At 51.5% G+C, this 17,955-nt stretch overlaps 3 protein-coding genes across 4 annotated transcripts in view; 2 read left to right on the forward strand and 1 right to left on the reverse strand.

Annotated features, from left to right (window-relative positions):
- The window catches only part of DNTTIP1 (deoxynucleotidyltransferase terminal interacting protein 1), a 29,054-nt gene extending 23,286 nt beyond the window's left edge, over window positions 1–5,768 (forward strand). For both annotated transcript variants that reach the window (XM_007185392.2, XM_028167295.2), the window contains exons 11-13: window positions 3,281–3,352; window positions 5,265–5,320; window positions 5,406–5,768. In XM_007185392.2, coding sequence (XP_007185454.1) covers window positions 3,281–3,352; window positions 5,265–5,320; window positions 5,406–5,544 — 267 coding nt within the window. In that variant the 3' untranslated portion in view covers window positions 5,545–5,768. The remainder of the gene's footprint in view (window positions 1–3,280; window positions 3,353–5,264; window positions 5,321–5,405) is intronic.
- An 894-nt stretch (window positions 5,769–6,662) lies between these two features.
- Window positions 6,663–9,850, forward strand: UBE2C (ubiquitin conjugating enzyme E2 C). The gene is made up of 6 exons (XM_007185391.2): window positions 6,663–6,862; window positions 7,427–7,454; window positions 8,224–8,310; window positions 8,766–8,970; window positions 9,078–9,137; window positions 9,592–9,850. The coding sequence occupies exons 1-6, from the start codon at window positions 6,762–6,764 to the stop codon at window positions 9,648–9,650; spliced, it is 540 nt and encodes a 179-aa protein (XP_007185453.1). The 5' UTR covers window positions 6,663–6,761; the 3' UTR covers window positions 9,651–9,850.
- A 4,596-nt stretch (window positions 9,851–14,446) lies between these two features.
- TNNC2 (troponin C2, fast skeletal type) lies at window positions 14,447–17,497 on the reverse strand. Its single transcript, XM_007185390.3, has 6 exons — window positions 17,356–17,497; window positions 15,663–15,714; window positions 15,379–15,522; window positions 15,177–15,291; window positions 14,878–15,014; window positions 14,447–14,622 (listed from the first exon to the last, which is right to left on the reverse strand). Exons 1-6 carry the CDS (start codon window positions 17,356–17,358, stop codon window positions 14,591–14,593), a joined length of 483 nt encoding a protein of 160 aa, XP_007185452.1. The 5' UTR covers window positions 17,359–17,497; the 3' UTR covers window positions 14,447–14,590.
- Window positions 17,498–17,955: the final 458 nt, after the last annotated feature.

Here is a 17,955-nt window from a genome sequence, read left to right on the forward strand (position 1 = left end):
TGATGAAAAATCTGAAAGTGAAATTAAGAAAACACTCCCATTTACCATTGCAACACAAAGAATAAAATATCTAGGAATAAATCTACCTAAGGAGACAAAAGACCTGTATGCAGAAAATTATAAGACACTGATGAAAGAAATTAAAGATGATACAAATAGATGGAGAGGTATACCATGTTCTTGGATTGGAAGAATCAACATTGTGAAAATGACTACACTACCCAAAGCAATCTACAGATTCAATGCAATCCCTATCAAACTACCACTGGCATTTCTCACAGAACTAGAACAAAATATTTCACAATTTGTATGGAAACACAAAAGACCCCAAATAGCCAAAGCAATCTTGAGAATGAAAAATGGAGCTGGAGGAATCAGACGCCCTGACTTCAGACTATACTACAAAGCTACAGTAATCAAGACAGTATGGTACTGGCACAAAAACAGAAATATAGATCAATGGAACAGGATAGAAAGCCCAGAGATAAACCCACGCACACATGGACACCTTATCTTTGATAAAGGAGGCAAAAATATACAGTGGAGAAAAGACAGCCTCTTCAATCAGTGGTGCTGGGAAAACTGGTCAGGTACATGTAAAAGTATGAAATTAGAACACTGCCTAACACCATACACAAAAATAAACTCAAAATGGATTAAAGACCTAAATGTAAGGCCAGACACTATCAAACTCTTAGAGGAAAACATAGGCAGAACACTCTATGACATAAATCACAGCAAGATCCTTTTTGACCCAGCTCCTAGAGAAATGGAAATAAAAACAAAAATAAACAAAGGGGACCTAATGAAACTTAAAAGCTTTTGCACAGCAAAGGAAACCATAAACAAGACCAAAAGACAACTCTCAGAATGGGAGAAAATATTTGCAAATGAAGCAACTGACAAAGGATTAATCTCCAAAATTTACAAGCAGCTCATGCAGCTCAATAACAAAAAAGCAAACAACCCAGGACTTCCCTGGTGGCGCAGTGGTTAAGAATCCGCCTACCAATGCACGGGACACGGGTTCAAGCCCTGGTCTGGGAAGATCCCACATGCCACGGAGCAACTAAGCCTGTGTGCCACAACTACTGAGCCTGTGCTCTAGAGCCTGCGAGCCACAGCTACTGACCCCTCATGCCACAACTGCTGAGGCCCACACGCCTAGAGCCTGTGCTCTGCAGCAGGAGAAGCCACCGCAATGAGAGGCCCGCGCACCGCAACGAAGAGTAGCCCCCGCTCGCCGCAACTAGAGAAAGCCCGCGCGCAGCAACGAAGACCCAATGCAGCAATAAATAAACAAACAAACCAAACAAATAAATTAATTAATTTAAAAAAAAAAACAAACAACCCAATCCAAAAATGGGCAGAAGACCTAAATAGACATTTCTCCAAAGAAGATATACAGATTGCCAACAAACACATGAAAGAATTCTCAACATCATTAATCGTTAGAGAAATGCAAATCAAAACTACAATGAGATATCATCTCACACGGTCAGAATGGCCATCATCAAAAAATCTAGAAACAATAAATGCTGGAGAGGGTGTGGAGAAAAGGGAACACTCTTGCACTGTTGGTGGGAATGCAAATTGATATAGCCACTATGGAGAACAGTATGGAGGTTCCTTAAAAAACTAAAAAGAGAACTACCATACGACCCAGCAATCCCACTACTGGGCATATACCCTGAGAAAACCATAATTCAAAAAGAGTCATGTACCAAAATGTTCATTGCAGCTCTATTTACAATAGCCAGGACATGGAAGCAACCTAAGTGTCTATCAACAGCTGAATGGATAGAGAAGATGTGGCACATATATACAATGGAATATTACTCAGCCATAAAAAGAAACGAAATGGGGTTATTTGTAGTGAGGTGGATGAACCTAGAGTCTGTCATACAGAGTGAAGTAAGTCAGAAAGAGAAAAACAAATACCGTATGCTAACACATACATATGGAATCTAAGGGGAAAAAAAATGGTCATGAAGAACCTAGGGGTAAGATGGGAATAAAGACACACTAGACCTACTAGAGAATGGACTTGAGGATATAGGAAGGGGGGAGGGTAAACTGTGACAAAGTGAGAGAGTGGCATGGACATATATACACTACCAAATGTAAAATAGATAGCTAGTGGGAAGCAGCAGCTACATAACACAGGGAGATCAGCTCGGTGGTTTGTGCCACCTAGAGGGGTGGGATAGGGAGGGGGGGAGGGAGGGAGACGCAAGAGGGAACAGATGGGAACATATGTATACGTAAAACTGATTCACTTTGTTATAAAGCAGAAACTAACACACCATTGTAAAGCAATTATACTCCAATAAAGATGTTAAAAAAAAAAGAAACTGAGTCTCAAGGAAATCATTGCCTACATTTACACCACCTGATAAGTAGCAGAAACCAGAATTTCTGAACCAAATTCTTTTCTTTCTTCCTTTCTTTTTTTTTTTTTAAACTGCCACCCCCTAAAAGCCCACCAGGCCAGATTGGCCACCCTCACATGCTCACCTGCAACCTTCCCTACCACACGCATTCCCTGTGGGCTGAGCTCTGCACCCCACAGCTGAGTTCTTAACCACGACGCTATTCTGCCTCTTCCAGGGCATGAAGTGTCCTGATTTTTGTTTTAGAAAATTTGGTCACCATAATAGTCACATGTGTTGTAAGCCACCTCAGATCATTTCTTCAAAGAGGAGTACAGCTCTAAAATAGTAGTCACAGTCTGACCAGTTGCCGGAAGTGCTGTGTTTTGAGAAAGGAAAGGGAGTTCCTTGCTGGTCTGGTGGTTAGGACTCAGCACTTTCACTGCAATGGCCTGGGTTCAATCCCTGGTTGGGGAACTGAGATCCCGCAAGCCGCGTGGCATGGCCAAAATTTTAAAATTTAAAAATTTTTTCAGATTTCTGTGGCGGTCTAGTAGTTAAGACTCCGCACTTCCAATCAGAGGGTGCGGGTTCAACCCCCAGTCAGGGAACTAAGATCCTCCATGTCACGTGGCGCAGTCAAAAAAAAAGTTTAAATTTTGAAAAAAGGAAAGGGGCAGGAATGAGAAGGTGTACTAAACCTCGGGGAATTGGGTCCCCTACCCTGGCCTCCTCCTGGGCTCAGCCCTGCTTGCTCTGAAGAGGTTGGTGAACCCTCTCCATCCACCAGGCTAGGACGAGGTCTTGCTGCCAAGAACTGCTCAAGGGCCAAGAGTATGCTCTGGACCAAATGAGAAAAGCCCATCACACCAGGCTAACATCTCCCCCTGTGACTTCATCCCTCACAGTACGCAGCTGACCCCCAGGACAAGCACTGGCTGGCCGAGCAGCATCACATGCGGGCAACAGGGGGGAAGATGGTAAGTATTGCCACACGTGCCACTGCCAGAGACCCACCCTGCCCAGGGACCAGGGCTATTGGTGGCAGCTTACCCCCAAATCTGAGAGCCTCCATGCCCAACAAATGTGAGAAAGGAGACTTGTAAGAGTAGAGAGGGCCCATTCCTTCAGGCTGAAGACCAGAATGTGATCCCTGGCTTCCCTCGCCTGACCCCAGGTCTCCCACACACCTCCCTCTCCCCTTCCACAGCACACTCATATGTAGATCATATTAGCTGTATGTAAGAATGGCAGGTACAAGACTCCCTGAACACTGCCTTCCCATCACGTGCTGCCCATTGACAGATTTCACTCCTCCGTCACAACTCTTCCACCAGACGCAGTTATGGAATCTCTTCTCAACACTGTGCTCCAGGTCGCACCCCTTGTCAGAAGGAATTAGCACATGCAGTGAAACGTGCTTGCCACACCTGGCAGCCCCTTCCAGAATCACTTCTACTTAAAGAGTTCTTAGCTCAAATCAAGCAACAACCTTAGGAAAATCATCGTTGCATGTGTTCTAAAACTATCATGGAGGGATTTGTCCATCACATGCCCTCTCCCCCACCTGAAGACTCTCTTAGTCCCACCGCTGGGACTGCTCCTATTAGAATTCAATGGCCTCGGGACTTCCCTGGTGGCTAGTGGTTAAGAATCCACCTGCCAATGCAGGGGACACAACTTCCAGCTCTGGTCTGGGAAGATCCCTCATGCCGCGGAGCAGCTAAGCCCGTGAGCCTCAACTCCTGAGCCTGTGCTCTAGAGCCCGCAAGCCACAACTACTGAAGCGTGTGCGCCTAGAGCCCGTGCTCCGCAACAAGAGAAGCCACGACAATGAGAAGCCCACGCACCACAACGAAGAGTAGCCCCAGCTCTTCACAACTAGAGAGAGCCAGTGAGCAGCAGTGAAGATCCAACGCAGCCAAAAATAAATAATTAAATGTATTTTTTAAAAAAGAATTCGATGGCCTCGCAAACCAGTATGCCATCTCCTTTCTGGCAATGAAAGCTATCTTTTATTTTATTTTCTACTATATTTATGCTACACTCTCAAAAAAGATTTCAGGAAACTTACCATTGACACATACATAAATAAGAAATAGGATAAGAAGGCAAGGCAGGATCTAAAATTAAGCCACAAGAAAGACTAATTTTAAAAAGGATTTTTTAAATTGCCAGCCCAGGAGACCAGTGCAAGTCTATAGGTTTTCAGCTGCAGGCCCCACTCAAGGACACCTGATCTGTCACATAGTTCACAGTGCCCCTAAAATGAAGACAGTCATATGACTCAAGGGACACACAGTTATTCCTGACCCTAAGACTGGAAAGAAATGTCTCCCATAGAAGACTGTCTCGTGATGGACAGCATCTGCCACATGGTAGGCTCTCAAGAGGGCTCTCCTGCTGCAGACCATGGCGTTGTGCTACAGCAGTTCTGCAGGCCCCCGGACAACACAGCCCAGTTAACGGACAGCAATGCGGTTTATCATGTTTTCCCTTTTGCCACGAAGTTCAAAACCAAATTATCTTAGTTCCAGAGTTCCCATGTGGCTTCCTCCTAATTTCCTATTTCCATGTATATTTTGCTACCTCTGGCCCTTTCATTTTAAGCCACCTCAGGGTCCCTTTGTAAAAGGGACGATGGCTATAAGTAAATTAATCATCATTCCCCGCTCTCCCACCCATAAATTTTCTACTTGAGTGAAAGATTGTCTCAAGAAACTATTCCCCAGACAGCCTCTCCCTACTTACTCTCCCTTGCTAAATTATAAACTATGACTACATGCCCCTACCTTCCAGCCCTTACATTAAGGAGACGTTTAATAAAGTATTAATCGAGTTGGACTGAAATGAATCAGAGGCAATGACGACTCTCTTTTGCTCCTGCCCCAGGCCTACCTCCTCATTGAGGAGGACATCCGGGACCTCGCTGCCAGCGATGACTACAGGTAAAACCTGCCCTCCCCTCCCCTGGGATGAGCCTGGACCTACATTCGCCCTTGCTCCAACTCTCCTCCTCAATGTCTCTTCCAGAGGATGCCTGGACCTGAAGTTAGAGGAGCTGAAATCCTTTGTCCTGCCCTCCTGGATGGTTGAGAAGATGCGGAAGTACATGGAGACACTCCGGACAGAGAATGAGCATCGTGCTGTCGAAGCGCCTCTGCAGACCTGAAGCCAGGTCGCCTGGCTACAGCTGGCAGCCGTCCTCCAAGGCCCTCTTACCCACATGGCTGAGGCCACTGCTGGGACTACTCCTAGATGGATCTCAGAGGCATTAAAGCTATGCCTGGGCTGGTTTGTAGTGACTCACTGCAGAACACCCCCAGACTGGCATGTGGTTCTATATTTGTAAAGTTATTGGGATAAGAAGCAATTAAACAGTTTGTAATAAACACAGATGGTGAGCCTGCTGTGAGCTCTGCCTGTGCATGCTGACAAAACATCAAGGGCTCTAGAGGAAATGGGTGTAGGAAAAAAGGACCAGGCACCCTTCCCCCACCCCACGTTATCCCCAGGAAGCCCAGTGCCCCATGCGTATCTGCTTTGTGAGACGAAGTTGGGGACACCATGTACCTTGCCAGTCTTCCCTGTCCCTTTGTTTCTGTTTCGTCACCCAACTAAGGTTTGGAAGTAGCAGAATGTGGTGATGGCTGGCACCATGGGAGGTTGATGACAAACCAGAAGAAGAATACAAGGTGGCTTTTATTACCCCCGTTTTACAGGTTAAAACACTAAATTATGTGCCCAAGGTAACACAGCAAACCGTTGGAGAGGCAGCCAATGAACCTGTTTTCCAATGAGGAGTCCCTGGCCCTGGCTATCAGCCTCTAGTTTTTCCCCTCGCCTGAATGTTCAGGCTCTTAAAGCCCCAACCAAAGTGCCCAGGACATTAATAACAGGTGGAGGAGCTGGGGTTTCCGGTTTGAGGGAAGAGTACCAGGGCCCCAAGACTGGAGACCCTCCCTTCCCCTGGGAGTAAGGGATCCTGGCCGGTCGTGCCGGGCGTTCACGACAGTAGCCAGGCATTTGACCTAAAAGGATTCATCCCACGTGGACTTTTTCTAGGCCCTTTAATGGTCGGCGTTTTCCAAAGGCGGCCAGTCCGCTACAGCTTCGTTAATTAATGACAGCCTCTCCTGCCAATCGCCCATCAGAAGCAGGATCCCTCCGCCCAATAGTGGTACGCTGGTGGGTGGTTCTAGCAGTTGCCCGGTGACAGAGTGCTCTGGCGCGCCCCATTGGCTGGATCAAACCCAAGCGAGCTGCTGATAGGCCAGCGCTGCCGGAGGGTTACAATTCAAACGCGGGCGGAAGGGACCGGGAATCCGCAGTTGCAGCCGCGGTCTCCGTGTAGTCCGAGTTCCTGTCTCCCTTCTCAGCGCCACCCGGATGGCTTCCCAGAACCGCGACCCAGCTGCCGCCAGCGTTGCCGCCGCCCGTAAAGGAGCCGAGCCCAGCGGGGGCGCCGCCCGGGGCCCCGTGGGCAAGAGGTGAGTGGTGTGGAGGTAACAATCGCCGGGCCTGGCACAGCCTGGGCCTTTGGGGCAGAGAGCGAAGACTTCCGGGACCCCCACCTCCTCCTGGAACGGGTGAGATATGGGAGGTAGAGGGACACGCCAGGAGCTCGACTGTTCTTAGAGATCTTCCCGAAGGAGGACGGAAGGGGTATGGCCGCTGCCAGGATCCTCCGTCGGTGAACCAAGATGAAGATGCTCCGGGGACCTTCGGTGTCTTGGCTGGAGGACGGCGGGGGAGGGGGAAGGAAGGAGGGGAGAAATTGAGATCCGGCACGGAGAGAGACGCCAGAGAAGCAGACGAGGTTAAGAATAAGCCAGAGCCGTCCTATGGGAGCCTGGAATTAGGGAGGGTGAGGAGGACTCACTACGACCCTCTTGTGGAACTGGGGGTGACTGTGCCCCTAGCTGAGTCCGACTTCAGGGTAGAGGGAGGCCTCCGTGACAGCTGCTCCAGAGAGATTGGGGTGGGAGGAGATGCACCACCTGGAGCCCTGACCCATCCAGACTCCCAGGTGACCCCGAGTGCTCTTTTTGCAGGCTACAGCAGGAGCTGATGACGCTCATGGTGAGTGACTGATGCCCGGAGCCCCAACCAGTTGGTCCACCCTCCCACCTCCCAGTCACTTATCAGTAGCCTCCTCTTCTACATCAGGCTCTTTGATAGACATGGGGGTAAAAAGATGAGTCCAGCCTGTTCTCTTCTGGGAAGAAGCTAATCCACCTCACCTACACACCTTTTCTCCAGACAGTCTCTACTCCCAGTCCCATCCTCCCACAATAAAGTTATCCCTGAAATACGGCTCTCATACAAGGCCCTCCCCCTGCCCTGCCTGGTCCTACTTCCCTGGCCTAAGGTTTATCCACACCCATCTCTCCATCCTTCTTAATATTTCGAATCCTGTCGCACCTCAGAATGCTTCCTTCCTGGACGATCTCTTCTACGTTAACCCTGGATATTCAAGTCAAATCCTTCAATGACCATATTGTTTATGTTCCCAGTCCGTGAATAGTCTCTGGGCTTCGTGTGTAACCAGCACTCAGTAGCATGTTGAGTTGACTTCCCAGCAGCCAGCATTGTGGTTACAGAGCTGCCTTCTGCTTCCCTGCACAACCCCTCCCTTCTTAGCCTGGCGATGAACCTCCATCATCCCAATACTCCCCGGAGAGGCATGCTGAGCCCCGAGGATATAGCCATTTCCTCAGGAAAGCCTATCAGTCTGGCCTGGTTGCTTTATTTTGGATCAAAATGTGATGAGGTTAAGGAGAAAGGGTTCACCCACTGGCCCCCCAGGAGCGTACGCTTCAGCCCAGCATGTGTTGTGTTTCCTCCCCAGATGTCTGGCGATAAAGGAATTTCTGCCTTCCCTGAATCAGACAACCTTTTCAAATGGGTGGGGACCATCCATGGAGCCGCTGGCACAGTAAGTATAGGGTTGGGGTAGGTGAGTGTGACTTAGCTGAGACTGGGGAGAGGTGGGAGGTGAAACCCAAGTGCCGGGTCTGCTTCAAGTCTTTCGGCTGGCGGGACACTCCCCTGTGCCTGCTCTCGTGCCCTGAGCCTGTGGCCCTGATCTCCCTCTCTATAGTAAGAGGCTGTGTTTAAGGCAGGGCTCTCCATCTTAGATGCTGACAGGGGGCCAGACAGCAAGGAAAAGAATGAAGGACAATTGAAGACTTAGGCCAGTGGGCCTTAGACCAAAGGATCACTGATGACCCCAGTGACCAGATATGAGAGAAAGTACCAGACCAGTTTAATGCTTTCTCTTCTGTCAAGTCCCAGACAAACTCAGGGGTCCTGGCAAGTCCCTTATGTGGGGCTTGGGCTGGGAACTGAGGCTCAGGATGGAAGGGTTACTCCCTGAATCTCTTTCTCCAGGTATATGAAGACCTGAGGTATAAACTGTCCCTGGAGTTCCCCAGTGGCTACCCTTACAATGCACCCACGGTGAAGTTCCTCACGCCCTGCTACCACCCCAACGTGGACACCCAGGGTAACATCTGCCTGGACATCCTGAAAGACAAGTGGTCCGCCCTGTACGATGTCAGGACCATCCTGCTCTCCATCCAGAGCCTTCTCGGAGGTGACTGCCGAGACCGGCCCCTCCCCTGCAACCTGGGAACCTGTCAGAACTCCCCCGGGCGGCCTCTTCTACCCGCACCTGACCGTCCTCTTTCTCTCCACCTGCAGAACCCAACATCGATAGCCCTTTGAACACACATGCCGCTGAGCTCTGGAAAAACCCCACAGGTGAGTCCTTTGTCCTTCTCAGGGCACCAGGCCATCCCTCCCCAACCTTCAAAGCCTCCCTCAAACAACAAAAGGATTCCAGTGACTTGGGAATATGTCCTTGGGGGTCAGGTAACCCAGTTCCACCTCTGCCTTGGTGTTTCTGGTTTGCCTGTTTGCTATAAAATCAGGAAGAGCCAACCCTTTCCACATTAATGTAGCTTGGGGAGGCTTTTTAAGTAGAAGGCAAAGCTTTGTGTAAATGACTTGCTCGCTAAGGGCCCCTAGTCCCCTCCCCAGCCTCCCTGGAAACAGAGCCTGTCCAGGAGTCCTGGCTGGGTGGGCAGCAGAGGGTCAATCTGTTGTGCTGGGAAGCCCCTCCCCAAACTCCTCCCATGTTTATATCCTTGCTGCCCTCTTATCCATCTTAACCCCTGTCGTCATCACTCGCTGAGACCTGCCTGTTCTCTTCCAGCCTTTAAGAAGTACCTGCAAGAAACATACTCAAAGCAGGTCTCCAGCCAAGAGCCCTGACCCAGGATGTGCAGCTCTCCTTCTGTTGTCTTTTTATTTTTTTTCCCTTAGATGGTCTGTCCTTTCCTCGATTTCTGTACAGGGCCCTGTATCTTATCTGTGGTGTCATTTTTGTTTTGTTTCTGTTTTTTAAATTAAGTGTCTGGTTAAGCCCTTGTGATGAATATATTAAATAAATACATTTTGGGATTTTTTAACAAGTTGCTGTCTTGTAGTTACCCTAGGGATGAAAGTGCTCAGGATCGGCAGAGGTCAGGTGTAGGATCTGGGTTCTTGCCCTGCTCCTCTACCCAGGGAGTCGGAGCAGCTGATAGGCTGTAGGGCTGCGCAGTGGGGTGACAGGATTTGTTCCATTGCAGCCGTAGTTATTTTATGGCTCTGCATCTGTTTCCTCATCTATAAAATGGGTGTCACAAAATGCCGATTTCTGGGCGTTCCCTGGCGGTCTAGTGAGTAGGATTCAGCGCTTTCACTCCGTGGCCCAGGTTCAATCCCTGGTCGGGGAAATGAGATCCCATAAGCCGTGCAGTGCAGCCAAAAAGATAGATAGATAGATAGATGAAAATTAATTTAAAAAATAAAAATAACAAAATGCCAATTTCTGTGGTGTGATGACATGTACCAAGAATGTTAGCAAATATAGGAGTTGTCCCAGGTGTGTTGCAGATGAGGCTGAAACAGACATTAGGCTGAAACAGCTAGAGCTGGAGAGAGAGAGAGAGAGAGAGAGAGAGTGTGTGTGTGTGTGTGTGTGTGTGTGTGTGTGTGTTGGCGGGGGGTGGGAGGGGGGGATCAGCCACCTACTTTCTGACTGTAGATGCTTTGACCCTGAAAAGGAGCAAGAGGACATTCAGGTGACCCTACAGCAGGCCCAGGGTCCGCAGAGACAGCCAGGGGAAGCTTTCTGGACTGAGGTCACAACTCGCCCCTTGCCCCAGGTCCCCCATAGATGGCTCCATGCTCCACAGGGGCACGTTCACCTCCTGCTCCATCTCCACCAGCAGTTGCTCTGTCTGCTGCACCACTGGCCCATCCGGCCCCTTGGGCCATCTTTCCACCGGCCTGCCGCAGGCCTTTGGGGTTCCTGAGAGGAAACCCCTGTGCCGACCAGCTGGGTCCAGGTAGGCTGAGGTGCTGGACCCAGCCCAGGTCCTGCAGGAAGATCTAGGTGACACACCCAGGTGCACTCCAACAAGGCGTGAGTGTTGGCTACTCACCCAACCTGGTCAGCTCTGCCTGCAGCTGGTTGTGCAGGCCTGGGGGGAGGGGGAGAAGACAGCAAGGAGGTCATCAGGAAGGTTCTCACCCACAATTTCCTCCTGCTCCAGCTAGCCCGGACCCCTGTGCCCCCAGCAAGCAGCCACATGTGGAATTGGATTGGAGTTGTCAGGTCTGGGATTAGAACTTGGATGTCCTCTAATCAGTTCCTTCATCTCAGATTGTGCTGTTGGCTCCCTCCTTGGGGCTTGGACCGGTGTTGCTCAATCTACTGTGCATGTAAGTCTGCCTGGGGGGGGACTTCCCGGGTGACGCAGTGGTTAAGAATCTGCCTACCAATGCAGGGGACACGGGTTGGATCCCTGGTCCAGGAAGATCCCACATGCCGCCGGAGCAACTAAGCCCGTGCGTCACAACTACTGAGTCTGCGCTCTAGAGCCTGAGAGCCACAACTACTGAGCCCGCATACCACAACTACTGAAGCCCATGTGCCTAGAGCCCATGCTCCGCATCAGGAGAAGCCACCACAATGAGAAGCACTCGCACCGCAACAGAGTAGCCCCCGCTCGCTGCAACTAGAGAAAGCCCGCGCGCAGCAAGGAAGACCCAAGGCAGCCTAACAAATTAAAAAAATAAAAAAATAAATCTGCCTGGGATCTTATTCAAATACAAATTTTGATTCAGTTGGTCTGGGTGGGGCCTGAGGCTCTGCATTTCTAATCAGCTCCCGGGTGGTGTCATTGCTGTGCTCTAGTTAAAGGTATAGAGTAGTGTTCTTGAGGTGTGGTCCTTCCACTTTTCATCTGGAACTGGTTAGAAATGTAAATTCTTGGCCCCAATAAGCTCTCCAGGTGATTCTGATGCTCTCTCAAATTGAAAATCACGAGGCTGGGACTTCCCTGGTAGTCCAGTGGTTAAGACTCCTCACTTCCACTGCAAGGGGTGAGTGTTCGATTCCTGGTTAGGGAGCTAAGATCCCCCATGCCGTGCCACACAGCCAAAAAAAAAAAGAAGACAAACACCAGGCTGGAGGATATCTGAGATGAGCAGAGCTCAGAACCTGACACTTGATTCTTAATAAATGCTGGCCAAAGTGGATGTATCTTTGCCTTCCTTAGGAAGCCTCTCTATGTGGTTTCCTGGACCATGGTGTCTGATTCCCCCAGATGGTCACATGACCTACCTGTGTCAGAGACCCAACTCTACACTGTTGTTCAGAACCAATCAGGGTGTTTCCTGGAATTAATCCCTGTGAGAAAGTAAAGTTATTTTACTACTAGGATTGCTAAAAGAGGAGGGAGTCAGTCTGGGCTGCTGGTGGAGACAGCTGCAGATGAAAGAAAGCCAAGCAGAGACAAATAGCTGAGAGATGACATTGAAACTCTGGCCTCCGGTTCACGTGTTGGCATCCCGGTGTCATGAACCAACAAATCCCTTTTTGGTGTAAGTCAGTTTGACTTAGGTTTCTAACACTAGTGCAGTCAGTATTAGAAGGTGTGATGATCATTATTCCCATTCATTCAGTACAGTGGTTGAGTGCCCACAAGGTAAAGGCCCTATGTTGGGGACTGGAGATGAGGCAGGAAGAGGACACAGTCCTGTCCTCAGGGAGGGTGAAGTTTAGGGAGTAGATAGGCATGTCAATGGTGTAGAATAAGTGGTGGTTAAGGTAGAAGACCTGTGTTAGAATTCCTGATCCACCCCTGTGTTACTCGTATACACTTGGGTGCTTATATTTAACCCCTCTGTAAAATGGAAATATTAGTATCTACCTCATAGGATAGATGAAGAACCGTAGAACAGTGTCTGGCACATAGTAAGCACTCAATAAAAGCTGGGTTTGGGAGTTCCCTGGCAGTCTAGTGGTTAGGATTCTCGGCTTTCACTGCCCATGGCCCGGGTTCAATTCCTGGTCGGGGAACTGAGATCCCGCAAGCTGCGCGGCACGGGGTTGGGTGGGGGGCAGCTGGGTGCTAGGCTCTCATGTTGCTATGAAAGCTCAGAGGTGGGGCACCTAATGAAGATGAGAAGGGTCAAGGAGGGCTCTCTCTGGAGAAGGAGATTGGGCTGCGAGGGAGGTAACCAGCAGTTAATGAAGTCTTGAGCAGGGCAGTGACGTGGTCAGATTTGGTTTTGGAAAGATCCTTCTGGCTGCCATCTGTCTAGAGAGTGAATGGCAATGATAATGGCCTGAGTTATGATGCTGAGTGGGCTTGGAGAGGAGGGATGAAGTGGTAAGGAGACAAAGTAGCAGGGCATAGTAAGTAAATTAGAGGTGGAAAATGAGCTTCAGAATTTGTGACTTGGGTCTCAACCCTGAGGTGGGCAACACAGGAGAAAGAGATGGAGGAGGGAGATTTACCAGTTTAAGGCAGGGCCAGTTTGAAGCACTCAGGACGCCCGGGTAGAACTGTCAACAGGTAGATGGTCTTGCTCCTGTTTCCACCACACAGCCATATCATCTAGGTTGTTATCTACTTGTCTGGGTAATTCACCCCACTCTGCCTGAGTTTCCTCACCCATAAAATGGAAATAAGGTCATCTGCCCCTGGGGTTGTGTGGATAAATGAGACAACACCTGCACAGCACACCGTAGGCACTCATAGGGATGATTACTAAACACGAGCACTGCTCCTGGCTGGAAATACAATCCAGGAAACATGAATGAGCCAGAAAGGGGAGAAGACAACAGGGAGTTGGAGAGGGAGGGCTGCAACAATGAATAGGAGTTCAATGTTTCAAGATGATAATGATATTACTAATAGCATTTATTATATGCTGACTCAGTGCCAGGCTCTGTTCTAAGCACTTTGCACACATTAATTTATTCTCACAACCCTGTGAGGTAAGTACTATCACTGTGCCCATTTTACAGATTAGGAAAGGAAGCAGAGAGTGGTTTGTCACCAGCAGTGAGTTTTCAAACTGAGCGTGAGGAAAGCCAAACTACCACTGCCCTAAATTAGCTTTGACCCAACGCCGGCTATAATTGAGTTGTTTACGAAAGAGCTGTGGGCGCCAGAGTGCAGCCAGTCAGGGCAGGGATCAAGGGAGGACAAGATGGTATCTGAGCTGCGTCTTGGTATCTTGGAGATGGCATTTGAGCTGTGTTGAAGGATTTGCCAAGACTTTAAGAGGAAGAAGGGCATTCCAAGGAGAGAGAACAGCATGTGCAAAGGTTGGAGAGCTTCAAAGTGCACCCCACTTCCACAGCGAGAAGGATCGATTGCCCAGTGAGACTGGAACCTCTCGAGGGAAGGGGTAACTGTGGGAAGGAGGGGAAGGAATTTGGATTTGATTCTAGAAGCACTGGGGACCCTGGAAGCGCCAGGAGCCACCCAGCCCCTCGGCCAAGTTGCCACGCCTAGCGCCAGCTGCAGATAGACCGTCGCTAAACTTCCGAGGGCATCGAGCGCCACCTCGGGCTCCCGCGACCCGGCGGCCTTCCGCGTCCCGCTGCGTTCGGACCCGAGGACGCTCGGGTGGCTCCAACCGGGGTGGCGCCCTGGACAGCGGCCCAACCAGGCGGCCCCGGACACCCGATCCATCCCGGTCCTCCCCTTACTCAGGCCACGCGCTTTGCAATGTTTCCTTTTATTCCTTCTAGACACATTCCCAGAAGGGGCCGCGCCTCCCTCCCGGGGCCGGGAGTGGGACCGGGCGGCGATGACGTCCCCACGCCCTAAGGACGCTCGGTCTCCGCGGAGGGGAGGGCCGACTTCTTACTGCACGCCCTCCATCATCTTCAGGAACTCTGCGGGGAAGGAGACGGAGAGGCGGTCAGGGGTCCCCTAGGGGCGAGCAGGTCTGGCCAGGCGGCAGCCTCGCAGAGGGGGTGCCTTGTCATTAGTAGATAAATTGCACAAAACCGCCCAGAGGTCCCCCCTACCCGCCCGCCCCGCCCCGCCCCGCCCCGCCTTCAAGGCTAGGGACTCCCGCGTGGGCGCCACGACCCCGGACTCTCGAGCCTGGTTCGGTCTTCCGCTCCTCGCGCTCCCCAGACCCTCACCGTCGAAGTCAATGCGGCCGTCATTGTTCTTGTCACCGTCCTTCATCAGGGATTCGAGCTCCTCGTCCGTCACGTGCTCCCCGGAGGCCCGGAAAATCTCAGCCAGTTCCTCAGCATCGATGTAGCCGTCTGCGTTCCTTCAGGCGGAGGGCCAGGGCGGAGCTCAGGACGGGCAGGGGCGACCTGCCCGGGCCACGCCGGACGCCCCCGCCTACATCCCCACCCCGAGAACGTTCGTGCCCTGCTGGCCAGACTCAGTCGGCTCTGCGCCTCGCTCGGCCCCCAGGCCCCCCATGCACCTGTCAAAGATGCGGAAACACTCAGCCAGCTCCTCCTCAGTCTTCCCCTTGGCGTCCTCTTTCATCTGGCGCACCATCATGACCAAGAACTCCTCGAAGTCGATGGTGCCGCTGCCTGAGGGAAGCAGATGGTGAGTGAGCCTGAGCCCCGGCTGCCAGCTCCTCCACCACCATCCCATCCCGCGGAGGGCCACCCGCTCACCGTCCTCATCCACCTCCTCGATGATGGTGTCCAGCTCCTCTTTGGTGGGTGTCTGGCCCAGCATCCTCATCACCGTGCCCAACTCCTTGACGCTGATGTCCCCGCCACCATCAGCGTCAAACATGTCGAAGGCGGCCTTGAACTCTGCCAGGGCAAGGAGAGCCGTGGGCTGAGGTGAGCCTGGCTGGACCGTCAGCCTCACGTCCACCCTCCCTGCCTGCCTAGACACCAAGCATTGCCCAGCACACAGCTACCCAGCGGCCAGCCCGCCCACCCCCACTCACCAGCGATCATCTCCTCGCTGAGGTAGGACCGGGCCTCAGCCTGCTGGTCCGTCTGCAGGAAACACAGACCATCAAAGAGCAGAAGGGGTAGCCCTGGAGCGCATTCCTGACTTAACCCCGTTCTTCTGCACCCCCATTTCTGTAAGTGCCCTTTAGTCCTCCGGAGAAACAGCTCCAGACTTGCCCCCCCCACCCCCACTGCGTGCTCCCACAGCACCCAACCCCACTTTTGAAGAACTAGGGAGGGGAATTCCCTGGTGGTCCAGTGGTTAGGACTCTGTGCTTTCACTGCCGAAGGCCTGGGTTCAATCCCTGGTTGGGGAACTAAGATCCCACAAGCTGCACAGCTCAGTCAAAAAAAAGACAGAAAGAACTAGGGATTATGCCCTTCTTGCTTGTCAATCAGAGGTCAATTCAGGAACCCCCCAGTAATCTTGGGCAAGTCACTAAATGTCCCCTCATCCCCTCATCTCTTCTTAGCAGTTTTTCAGGGATGAGCTGAAAACAGGGGTGTGAGAAGGCCTTGTAAAGTGCCAGAACGATTCCAACATCATTTTCCAGTTTTCCCTGCCTCTTCGCAATGTCTGGTACTTTAACAGGTGCTCAATAAATGTTTGTTGTCAAATAAATGATAATGCAAGGCAAAGTTACTGAGCACCGACCAAGTGTCAGGCCATAGACCGGGCACTGGGACCCCCCAAGAAGTCAGACACATCATCCCTCCCTCCAAGAACTTGCAGAGACAGAGATTGTAAACTTCCTGGCGATGATTCAGTCATTGGAGTAAATGCCACTCCTGCTGGGCGGAGTATGATGTGGGCATTGTGCAGGTGATGGTAAGATGGCTCTAAGGAGTTTCCACCACGTCCAAGCCCAGCCAGCTAGGGGACTTTGGACTGAGGCTGGCAACGAAGAAGGGCTGAGGCGTCCAAGGAGCTCTTCAGCTGGCTGACTGCTGGCTGTCCTCCTTGTCTCCCTCCTCCTCCCCTCCCCGCCTCCCCTCCTCCTTGCCTGTGCCAAAAGGGCAGGTTATTTTTAGTCAGGAACGGGCAACAGCAGCTGTCGTCCAGGGTCTAGTTACTCCTTGAAGTGAAGTGGGGAGGGCGATCTCAGATCTCAGAGGAAAAGGACGACCTCAAATCATAACCCCTCTCTGGGAGGCTGACATCTCTCTAACTCTGCTCTGTCATCTTCGGCCCCTTCTCATCCCCTTGGAGCTCTTGGGGTCCTGCCCCTGAACTGGTCTGAGGCCCTGCACGCTTCCCATCTTCCAGAGGAGGTTTCCTTCTCTCGCTGGCAGGAAGAGGGTTTGGCAAGGCTTCCAGCCCACCCCCACTGCTCACTGGCTTGCTGGGTAACTCCCTCTCCACCACGAGGGCCCCCCTCTCCACCATCAGGGTGACAAGCTAAGACCCACTCACAGTTCTCTGACCGACATGGCTAGAAGCCTCAGAAGGTCTCAGGGAACCGGCAAGCCTGGAGGCTCAACCCCTGGAACGTCCCAACTCTCCCCTTCCAAGACAAGTCAGAGGCCTTCTTCCCAACCTTCCTCCCAGACACCAGGGTTCCAGGAGCTTTCATATTCCATCTGCAAACATCCAAGTTACTGCCCCACAGAGCACCCAGATCTGGCCTGAAAGATGCCCAGAAGTGCTCCTGCAAGTAAAAGGATAAAGTCCCTTCTCATCCTTACCATGGTTGCGTGTCACCAGGACTCCTCTGCTGCAGGTCACCTCCTCTGTACTCCACCACCCAAAGATGCCCTGGCCCTCTGTAGCCCCTAGGATTTGTAGGGGCATCCTCTCCTCCCACTTCCCTGCTCCCCAGGACCGGATGCCCTGGCCAATCAGATCCTGGGGTCAGCGAGCACCCCCCTCCCAGAGTCCTAGCCCATTACCTAATTTAGCCAAGGGCCCTTGCAGAGAAATTTAAGCCTCCGAGCAGGTGGCAGGCCTTGATGTCCTAGATTCTTGTGAGGAGAACCCGCCCTGCTCCACCGCCTTAGTGAGCGCCCCCTCAGGAAGCATACTTGCTCCAAGATGGGTGAGGATGATTAGGATAGAGAAAAGTGAGGCAGCATGGCGGAATGCAAGAGCACAAGCCTTGACGTCCAAAGCCCAGGATCCAATTCCTGTCTCTACAAGCTGTGCACACTTGGGCAGGTGGCGATGCCACTCTGAGCTTCAGTTTCCTTATCTGTGAGATGGGGAGAGTCATAACCTCCCTCACAGAGAAACCATGGTAAACGGGAGCCCAGGTATATGTCCCCAAGCTTGTGCCAACTACACAGGGT

The sequence above is a fragment of the Balaenoptera acutorostrata genome, chromosome 15 (assembly GCF_949987535.1).
Source record: "Balaenoptera acutorostrata chromosome 15, mBalAcu1.1, whole genome shotgun sequence".
In the NCBI taxonomy this organism is placed as follows: Eukaryota; Metazoa; Chordata; class Mammalia; order Artiodactyla; family Balaenopteridae; genus Balaenoptera; species Balaenoptera acutorostrata.